The sequence below is a fragment of the Etheostoma spectabile genome, chromosome 2 (assembly GCF_008692095.1).
Source record: "Etheostoma spectabile isolate EspeVRDwgs_2016 chromosome 2, UIUC_Espe_1.0, whole genome shotgun sequence".
NCBI classification, from domain to species: domain Eukaryota; kingdom Metazoa; phylum Chordata; class Actinopteri; order Perciformes; family Percidae; genus Etheostoma; species Etheostoma spectabile.
This window is the reverse complement of record NC_045734.1, coordinates 17,609,298-17,620,504: the sequence shown is the minus strand read 5'-3', so window position 1 is coordinate 17,620,504 and position 11,207 is coordinate 17,609,298. Positions and strand designations below refer to the sequence as shown.

The following is an 11,207-nucleotide window of genomic DNA, read 5'->3' as shown; positions in this document are numbered from 1 at the left end:
CTCATTTGCACCTGGATGGCGGTGGCGGCACTGTGAGAATTACATTTTTAGATTTCTCCAGTGCATTCAACACCATCCAGCCACTGCTACAAGGTGAGACGCTTCAGCTGATGAGTGTCGATGCATCCACAGTCTCCTCGATCACTGACTAACTGACAGACAGACCACAGTTTGTCCGCCTGGACCGTGTTATGTCTGATATGTTGGTAAGGGGGCCCCATAGGGGACTGTGCTGTGTCCTTTTCTGTTCACCTTATACACCACAGACTTGATAATTCTGCAGTTTTTGGGTGTATAAGGGATGGACAGGAGGGGGAGTACAGAGCGCTGGTGGATGACTTTGTGGAGTGGTCTGGTAAGAACCGCCTGCAGCTGAACGTGGATAAGACCAGAGAGATGAACGTGGATAAGACCAGAGAGACCAGGAGGAAGGGAACGGCTCCACAGCCCTTTTCATCCTGGGAAGAGACGTGGACATGGTGGAGTACAGATACAACAGCAGGCTGAACTGGAAGATCAACAGCACTGCTGTTTACAAGAAGGGGATGAGCAGACTCTATTTCCTGAGGAAGCTGAGATCCTTCAACGTGTGCAGCAGAATGTTGGAGATGTTCTACCAGTCTGTTGTGGCGAGCGCTCTGTTCTCCTCCGCTATCTGCTGGGGCAGCAGCAACGGAGCCAACGACACAAACAGACTGAACAAACTGATCAGGAAGGCTGGCTCCGTGATCGGCTGCAAACTGGACACTGTTGAAGCTGTGGTGGAGAGGAGGTCACTGAACAAACTGTTATCTATCATGGATAACCCCAACCACCCTCTCCACCCCACACTGGTCCAACAGAGGAGAAGCTTCTCTAAGAGGCTCCAACAGCTTCGATGTTGCACGGGCTGCTACAGGAAATCATTCCTACAACAGGCAATAAAACTCTTTAACACGTCATCACTGGGTGCTAGATGAGACTCTGAGACGCCACAATACTGCACTGCAAGTGCAACCTGTACAATTAGTTTATTTACATTTTAGCATACTATTGAAGCAGTTGCACATTTTGTTTTCCCATCCTGTATATTTTCAAATATTTGTTCATATATTTTATTATTATTATTATTATTATTATTATTATTATTATTAAATGTATATTTTATATATGTATATTGTATCCTGGTATGTCATTTATATTTATATTCTGTGCTGGGTGACTGATGTAGATTTGCTGCTGTAACACCATAATTTCCAATTTTTGGGGATAGCTATCTATCTATCTATCTATCTATCTGTTTATTTATTTATTTATTCTTGCGACCATTTCTTTGCTGCTCCAGAAGTGGAGGATACAAAAGAGGGTACCACTTAGACATTTGCATGTGTATTCTCTGCAAGAAAGAGGGCCTTTAAGATTTAGGGACTTCACTGTAAGGCCATGTTCAGAATGACAATAGAACAAGTAGCAATTGGAGTAGGTGTATTGCATGCAGGGAATTCCTCTATTGTCATAAACTGTTGTGTATTCCAGTATATGGCAGCTGTATTTTGCCGACCTTATCAGTAACCAGATTCAGGGATATTGAATTAGCGCTACCAGGTACTATAATGAGGTTTTACATTTATAGGAAATGGCAGAAGGAGGTCTTATGATGGAAAACACTGTAAAATCAATTAGGTCTAAAGTGCCACAGTATTATCCTATTTCCCCCCGCAACAATCCAGGCAATTTGCATATACCGTAAATAACTCCATATTGCTGCGCAAAGAAAAATATTTCCCGCAGAATTCAGCTCAGGGAAGTATAGCAAGTTAACTTTATGTGATGTTAATTTGATGCCCTTGAAATTAGAAAGTAAAGTCCTCTTTGATAATGGAGAGGCCGTTTCATGACAATAAATAGAAAGGTAATTTATGTAATTTTAAGAGTCATTGGCAATTAAACTAGTGTGTCATTTATGTATGGAGAGAGAGAGAGAGAGAGAGAGAGAGAGAGAGATTTCTTAATGGGGTTAAGGGATCTGATAAGGGATCTGTCTGAAATTGCACTTGCCTTTTCACAGGCCTTGCCTTGCACAAACATCTACATTCTGAGATAGATGCCGTAATTAAAGTCTTGTTTTCTTTCTCTCTATATCTTCTCACACACACACACACACACACTAACCGTACAGTTGAAAATCAGCGCTCTCGAGTGTTCAGGTCCCGTCACGGTGAACTGCAGCTGAGGGAAAGCCACCATGTTTTTCCCCTCAGCCCACTGAGGGCCATGTACAGGTGGAGAGTCAGGGATTACTCTGAGGGGTTCATCTAGGCAGTCACATCCTTCAATCAGCTACTCAAAGTCAAGGTTTTACTTCTGCGCGAGTGATCACAAAAATCACCCAATTTTATTTTTATTTATTAAAACCCATTTAATAGACAAATCCCTTTCCACTGTCACACACTGTGTGCTCTTGAAGTTGTACTCATACTGAGACAAAGTCATCACACATACAAGTAAAACCTTGCAAAGTTCACATCCTGTGCAGTTCAATTAAGGCAATTACAGATTGCCTGAAGCAAACTCGATGCAGAAAAGTTAAAATATCTCAGGAACAGGAACCAGTGGGATTCATCATTTAAAATAAGGAGAATGTCTACATGTGGTGCTCTGATCACCACCACTGCCACTAGAACGTGTTTTCCATTCATTGGGGAAATACTTGGCTCAGCTGCCATATGAAGAACAACACAAATGATACACAAATGCCTGTGCAGAAGCCAACATGAAAGCTTCCTATCTTGCAACACAGCTTAAAAGTTAACTAATCGGCAAGGCAGATCACACCGGGTGACTTTTTTTTAGAAGTATTTTCATGCTACATGGTTGTGTTGGCCTAACAGCCCTCTTCTGTTATTTATCACTTGTGCTCATCTTCTCATTAAAAGACTGGAATCTAAACCTTTGGTCACACTTGTCTTTGGTTCTGTAACATAGCTCATAATACAGCATGTTTACTATTTTTATCTTATTTATTCACAGACTTAAACTACAAAGATGTGCAGCACTGAGTTGTGTACATGTTGCTGGACTAATATTTGAGACGTGATGTAACTAAGTGTAATATACCAAGGGCAATTTCAGTGATTACAACTTTAGCAGCAGGGGTATTGTGGCTACGGTTTACACAAATATGCCTTGTTATAACAAAAAGAGAAGAGCAGTTGGAAGATAAACTGGGTGTAGTTGAGGGACCGTAGAGGAAGAAAGTTAAAAAAGAAAGAGAAGAGGAGAAAGAGGGCGGCATCAGGTGTATTAAGTCCCTCCACTGCTGCCTCCCTAATCTGTCATGTTGCTGTTGACAGAAAGCTCAGGTGCTTTTGCTGTCAACATGGGGAATTTTAAGATAGGTGGCTGTTTGCTGCTGGGACCTCTGATTCGTCCTTGGCAAAGCCTAAAGGCCCCCTGGGTATTTTTAGTCAGGTGTGTGGATTGCACTGATAGATGTCCCTCATTTGGTCTTGAACCACTTGGTCAAGTGTGTCAATTCTGGTCAGTACAGTAGGAAGCCAAAATCCTCTCTCAAGGTTTTTTGCTTTTTCTGTGTTACATAACTTGCGCTATTTTTAGTAATATTTGGGGGAAAAAAGTTATCAGTGTTTAAAGACTTTTTCTTTCGGTGCAACAGCAAAATATGGTGATCTACTTTAAAAAAGGCTTTATAGAGTATTGGGACCATAAAGAGCACATTTCTAACTGATGCAGGAACTCAACGTCTACACATATCAACTGCAGGAATTTACTTTTTAACACTATCTTAAAAATGTTTTTGTTCAATAGCTCCAAGTCATACTTAACCGCTGGTGCCTCACCATCAGTCAGCACAAACCTTACCCACACTTCTCACAAGTAGAAATTATTAAAAGTTATTCCGTGTGGAGTAAGGGGGTCTTTGATTTGTAAAAGTCCCTAAGATAGAAAAAGCTGCAAACTGTACATGTGTCTGTGTGAACACTTACTGTAGTCCTAACTGTAATTATATAACGGGATATCGTGTCCATCACCCATCCCAGAAATTTGAAACACACTCAAACTAGTGGAGAGTAAGGGGGAGACAGATAGTGGCAATGATCTATAGAATGCTAGGGAGAGAGGGGCATATAAGAAAGAAGAAAAAGAAGAAATAGAGAAGAGCAGAGAGTAATTGCCAGAGGTGTAGTCTTCATTCACTTAAATACCACTGCCATACTCTCCACTTCCAATCTCAAGAGCAAATTCTATTTCTCTGCTCTTTCTGTATCTGTCTCTTTCCCCCTCAGTTAACTGGCATTTACTTCAGTCTTTGTGTTATTAAATCAGTAGTCTATAAGAGGGCATACAACATGCAGCTTTTCTTTTTCAGTCTTGTGGTCTCTGTACATTTATTTCTTCACTTTGGGAATTACTGCTTTTTCCATTTGCCCGGGGATGTGCCTTCTCACTCACATAGTCTGCTTTTCTGTCCACTCGGGTCTCCTGTCTCTCCTCTATCTATTTCCACCCCGCTAACACCTCCGTCCATATCTGGCTCTCCTCTCTCTGTTTAAGGGAAGGAGGGAATAGGAGGTGAGAATGAGAGTCTGGCTGGAAGTTCTCCCAGCAGACCCTGGGACATGTTGGTGAAATCACGCTCCTTCCCATACACAAATAGTCCTTCCTGGTTTGATACCAGCCACTAAAATTCTGGTGCTGTTAAAAATATGGCTGCATTATTTAATGCTATTCAACCCTGTATAGTAGATATTCTGTGTATATTCTATATGAGAAAACATTGTTGATGAACATGCGTATTTGTCAACTTGCAAACGTTGGGGAAAAAATCATTCAATAATTGGCTAAATTTCTAAAACGTAAAAGGTACATTCTAGTTGCTTTCATTATTAGGTTGAAACAAAATTGTCTTACTTTTCAACCTTCTGGTGAAAAACAGAGTGGTAAAGGTGACTGAGGATAGAGCGAGGAGATGAATTTGCCGTTTAAAGGGCAGCTAATATGCATAAAATGTCATGTCGAGTTGCTCCTGTCTGCTGAGACAAAGAAAAGATTTGACCAAGTGATTTAGTAGCAGTTTGGACAAACATTAGGCAAAGCTTTTCAGTTCTCTGAGCTTGGTTTAACAACACTTTTAGTCATATTCTGTTGCTTTAAAAAAAAAAAGGGTGTATTTGTTTACTGTAATTCCAGTTATTCAGCTAAAAATGTTGTTCTGACCTAGTCTGACCCATAAAGCAGCACTTCCTTTGTGTGTCTGCAATTGAGCTTGTGTCTCTGTGTATATTAATCTGTCTGCTTGCTTTTGTGAAGGCGTTGCATCAAAGCTTTAAATCTATTCACACTTAATTTCCTGCGTCTGTGTTTAGGTTTGTTTTGTGTGTGATGTTGGAAGGTGGCCGTGATTAATTGCACGGTAGGGTTTGAACATGCATTGTTTAATTAAATCCTCTGATAATGTCAAGGTTTCTGTTTGCTGGGAGACAAGAGGTTGGGCCTTCTGTGTCCCCTCAGCTATTACCCATTACTAATCACAGCATGTGTATGTGCATGTGTGGTAGCAAATTTAATTCTTCTAACAGCTCCTCGGGGCAAATAAGAATCAAAGGGCAGTTCAACATTGATGGAAAGTTGTGAAAATGTAAACGTGTCACATTAGTTTTTTCTCCTTGCATAGCGGTATCTCATTCTGGCACCCTAAGCTGTTTTATAACTCTGGTCCATTTCAGTCCTGCCTCCAAGCTGGATAGAATACGTTTTTGATAGGAGTAACACTTGTATAGAATAAGGGCTTTAACCATTTTTACATTTCCAATTTTTCCATTTGACATTGGCTGCCAGCGAATTAGTTTGTTTTTTGACTGAATTTCTTTTTTTTAACTTTGTCAGAACTTTAGCACTAAAAACATCCAGAAACTGAAAATGCACAACTAGTGTAACAGTATTTCCCCCCTTTGTCAACTAAGATCCCCTTTTATTCGCCTCCAAGTTAGAGATATACATTTTTCTTAATGTTTGTGAAAACGTTGCACCCCAAGGTTGTACGTCGGCCTTTTTCAAACAGTTCTCCACTCCTCTTCTCTGCTCAGGGTATCACCACAGCCTCCCCTCTTCCCCCTGCACCTCTGCGGCTGGACCCGATGGTCAGAAGTTACATACGTCTGGCACCCTCTCCTCTGAATACCTGAACCAGGGCGGCTCCTCAAAGGTCCTCCTCGTCATCTGCAACACAGCAGGATCTGGCCAGCAGGCTGTTAGGTGAGTTGCAGTCTGATTGATTTTCAGTTGGTATTGTTGTTGGTTCAGTTTTTATCGATATTGACCTGATACCATCCGGAACCCCCACTTCAAAGTTTCAGTGGGTATAAGCCTAATAGATATGGGTTTGAAGGGGTCTGCCACACTTATTAGTAGGTTCAGAATGTTGTTATCATCTATTCACAGTTAATCCCCAATACAAAGAGTTTCAGTACAACATTCCGCAAGTTGTAATACAATTGCCGTTTTAAACACGTAAAAACGTTTAAATGTTGTAAAATTGAAGTACTTGGTTTTGTTTCAGAAAATACCATAGACTTGGTTAAAACTGATAACGACCATTTCTATATCACACGCTCAGCTGTAGAGTTAGAGCCACATCTTTTGAATTGGTTTTGGAAAGCACACAGTAGTAGAGTCAGTCAACCTAGATTTCTTTTATGACTTGGAGTTTGAGGATGTGTCATACTATATTTGTGAGACAGTTGAAAAGCTTGTTTAAGTCCAGCTGTAACAGACAGCTTTTCTCCTGCTCAGCTGTGTCTTAAATAGAATATCTCATTTATCCTTTTCCACTTTCATCATCCAACGCTGTCTCTATGTCAACATCCAACTTCTGTTCGACTTCAACGTGTACATCTATTGTATGAATGCCACAGATGGGGCTTGTTTTATATAGCTTGTGCAGCTTGAGCTTCCATTCAGCTGTAGCTAGTAACTGACAGTGTAGAAACCCGAGACTGAGTCGAACAATGCAGCTCAAACTGAAGCACTTGACCGGTGAAAGGTAAGTTTTTATGGGTTGCCCTGTGTTACTCTAACAAGCATCCAATGTACAACAGCAATTGGACGGCTGCTTTTTTTTTTTGCCAACCACAGATGTGCTGTGTTGTACTATTTGGGGTAAAATGTCCTACAGAGGCAGAATGCCGTTGCAAATCCGAGAAGAAACGCTCTGATCAAACCTACCTCCGCGGCAATGACATTGGGATTATCTGAGATGAGCTGCGCCTCGCCTGTAAAGTAGACAGAAGCAGGTGGCAGCTGCAGGGGGCGGTGACAAAAAGCTGCTGTTCAAGTCGGACAGTTTCTATCCATTTCAAGCAGCCTTCACTCTGTACACGATGTCACAGAAACACTCACATCCTGTTAGATCCGATTTATTAAAATGTTATCACACCCATATATCAGATAGAATGCAGCCTCACATTGTTTTTATTATGACAGATAGCATAAGAAAACAATTTTTGGAGTGTGGGCAGAAGTTAGCAACTTATTTAACTTATGCAGCCAATTCAAGTAAATGCTTAATTATTTTAAAGCTATTTTAAAGATAAGTCCACTATACTACAAAGGATCATGGGTAAAGCAGGGCAGAAAGTCCAGCTGAGCGTTCAGTGATTCATAAAAGAGTGATGAAAACATTGAAGATCACAGCAGTAAACTTGCCAGTACATCTTTGAACAACCTTTGATTAGTCCAAGTGAGAATTACTGTGGCATTATATGTGATTTCCTTTTTATACAGTTAAATGTGAAGACTGCTAGCTGTAGATTTAACTAAGGATCATGTATCACCAAACCTTTTGCCGAGCAAACACATCTGTATTATTGAGCGAGTGACATAAAAGTGCCCTTCAATTAATAAGTTTTGGAGCCATAATAATTTATAATAATATAATAAATGAAAATGTATTTCAGTGAACATACTATAGACTTACACATAGTGTCTATATTTGTTTGTTCCTGTTTTTAAAAGTGGGTAGACTTGCTGAATACAGCATGTCCAGTGCATAATTATTTTCTGTTTTTAGTTCAGTTTAGTTGCATTAAGAGTAAATTTTGCCATTAATTGCAGTAAACTCTAATGCAGTCACTCTAATGTTCCTGAACCCATTACGAGCAAACATCTGAGTCTCTCTTTGTACTTGCACTCCCTCCCCAAATTGAAAGGGCTGTTCTTAGTCTGGTTAAGTACAACGAAGGCAGCATTTTATGTAACCATGATATCAGAGTTGACTTGCATCAAATGGCACTGGCTGCAGGGATTTGCTCCCATTCAGTCACAGGAGACTGGCTCACAGTCAGCTCTCCAACAGAAAGATGTTTAACAGGGGTTGAGGTCAGGCAAATTAGGCTGTTTGACTTAGAAACTCAGAAAAACAATTTCTTCACGAACCTCACTTTGTGCACAGCACCATTGTCACATTGGAACAGGAAAGGTCCTTCTTTCAACTGTTACCAGAAAGTTGGAAGCACGCTATTGTTTAAAATACCATTGCATGTTGTAGCACTAAGATTTCCCTGAATTAAAAGTGATGGGTCCACCAAACTATTGCAAGCATTATACTGAGAGAAAGCAAAGAATAGCACAACAAACTGCAGCCTCCAAAATGAACACAACATGGAATCAACACTTATCTAAAACATTCTAACTTTCATTAAGGTATAATTTATTGCAAAGACATTGTTTTAAATTATTTTATGCTAGGTGTATACCTATAGTCATAAAATTGCAATTGAGTGTATTTGTTTTGTGTAAGTGTGTGAACATTGCAGCTTTAATCATATGTGGTACAGTATGTCTAGATAATCTGTGAGAGATTTTGAAATCCTTGACAAACACAAGTGCTGCTCCCATTAACCTCCCATATAAAAGCTTCTAATATAGCCACTGATAAGCAGTCAGGAGGAGCAACAGCCTTGAGTTAACCTAGAGACAGAGAACCCATTATGAGCCATGGATGCATTGATGATAGAAAGACTGTTTTCTCTGCTTTATGTTGCCCCTGACCCTACATGATGACCCTTCAAGCTGCCAGTACAGGACACAATGAGCTAACAGTATAGCCTCGATGCACTTGACACATGACAGCTTGACAGATGTGGTGATGACACAATGAGTTGCAATGACCTTTCCGCTGGCACTTTCTCTACTTTCAATATGTTCACCTTTCTTGGCAATGAATGTTTTATGTTTGATTGTGTGCGTGTGTATGATTTTCCAAGGTAATCAATCTTTTTCTTTCATTCCTTTCCTTTTTTACTTTTTTCCTTTCCTTTCAGGTTTGGACCTCCATTTCTCATGCGTGAGGACAGGAGCATCTCCTGGGACCAACTTCAACAGAGCATCCTCAGCAAGCTCTATTATCTGATGCTGAATGGATCTCAGGCTCAGGTAATGCCAGCTCACCCCCACTAACCAATATCATGCCATCCACTCTATTTCTTAAGCCTGGACCCTTCAGCTCAGGGGTTTCTGGACCTATTAGACTCCAGTAGACCGAATAAAATAGCAATGCAAACTATAGTTAAAAAATAATACATTTTCATTAAGGTCGGGTTCTGTGTTTAAATAAATAGTTCCCGTTGTCTGTTTACAATTGTCTGAGTCACATATGAAGCTGGAAAGTAAGACGAAGGTTAAACCAAATGTGCCAAACCCATGTGTTTAAAACAAGTAATCCACAAGATGCGTGTTTTTCATAATTTTGATGATCATTTTTTTTAATAAGAGCTCATTGCTCTCCTGGGACTGCAAAAATAGATTTCTTGTTTAGCATGTTGAGTGAACAATTGTTGGAATGTCTGTTGTTGAAGTTTGAATAACCCTTTGTATGTAGCCATAGTGACTTCAGTATTGTAGTATTGTCTTAATTATGAATTACCTATTGTAGTTTTTTTTTTAATTTATACTTAGTCCCCGCGCCTGATTAATAGAATTCTAATCTAGTGTCCTGTAGTTGTGTACTGCCGAAAAGCTTCAACCATGAAGCAACCTTCAATCATTCAGAGAGAAGAAAAATGTATTTCAAACAACAGAGACTGACAATATTGAATGAATATTTTAATTAAAAGCAAAGAGTGCACCTCAGCACTTTCACACTCATGCACGCGTGCACACACACACACACACACACACACACACACACACACACACACACACACAGTCTAAGCCTTTTATAAGAGCATAATAATGGTTTTATGTGCTGAGCATCAGAATACATTAAATTATTTCACCGCTCAGTAACACAAATCCTCTTCTTTGCCACAATATAAGTTCTATATTTCAGAATACTGAGTGAAGATAAGAAGCTGATTTTTTTTTTTATTATATTGTATTATTTGAAAATGTGTACTATTACTGCTACACGGCACCCATTACTGTTACATTCCTGGATTAAGATTTAAACTATACATTCTGTGATTCTGAAGTGTTTTACGGACAGCCGGTTGCATGTTAAAAATCAGATTTTTAAGTACTAATTGCTATCTCAGTTTCTTACCTCCTCAAAGCCTCTCTGACCAGATACAAACTCATTGAATCCCTCCAAAATCACCAGGGATTTTTTATATGTAAATTTAACTTTTTTTTTGTTTGTTTTTTGCTGAAAAGGCTATCAATATCCCAACGGTGCCAAGCTTAAATTGGAGCTTCTCCTATGTTAAAAGGAAAAATACAAAATACCAGCTGATGTAAAACGCAAGGATTGCTTGTGAGTTCACTTTTATCAGTGTGCAATTTAGGCACATCACAACATTGCTGTTAATATTCTTCATTCCCTTGGCAGGCAGCAAGTGTGTAAGTACATTGTTGCCATTAGACGGGTGTCCCTTCTTCTTTATGAGATGTTTTGGCGCCACCCAGAGGTTTATTTGGCAAGGTACAACTTTTGTTTCAGGGTATGAAAAAAGGAAACAATCATATGAAAGATGATGCATTTATTTACTTTTATTTTATTTATTTTATTGGAATGCTTTGCATTCTGTATGCAGGTGCTCATGTTTAGAGTTTGGGTCCTCAACTTACTCAAATTCACAGCTCTCCTTTAAAGCAGATCACAGATCATCCTGTAGATATGGAGCTAGATTTGTTTCTTTATCACATGCGAGAAAATACTGGATCTGAGAGAAAAAAAAAATGTTTGAGAGAAAAAGTTATCACACTAATTG

At 39.6% G+C, this 11,207-nt stretch overlaps 1 protein-coding gene across 1 annotated transcript in view; it reads left to right on the top strand.

Annotated features, from left to right (window-relative positions):
* usp43a (ubiquitin specific peptidase 43a) overlaps positions 1-11,207 on the top strand; it is a 106,738-nt gene that overhangs the window by 65,756 nt on the left and 29,775 nt on the right. The window contains exons 7-8 of the mRNA XM_032536736.1: positions 6,087-6,255; positions 9,321-9,432. Of these exons, the coding sequence (XP_032392627.1) occupies positions 6,087-6,255; positions 9,321-9,432 (281 nt within the window). The remainder of the gene's footprint in view (positions 1-6,086; positions 6,256-9,320; positions 9,433-11,207) is intronic.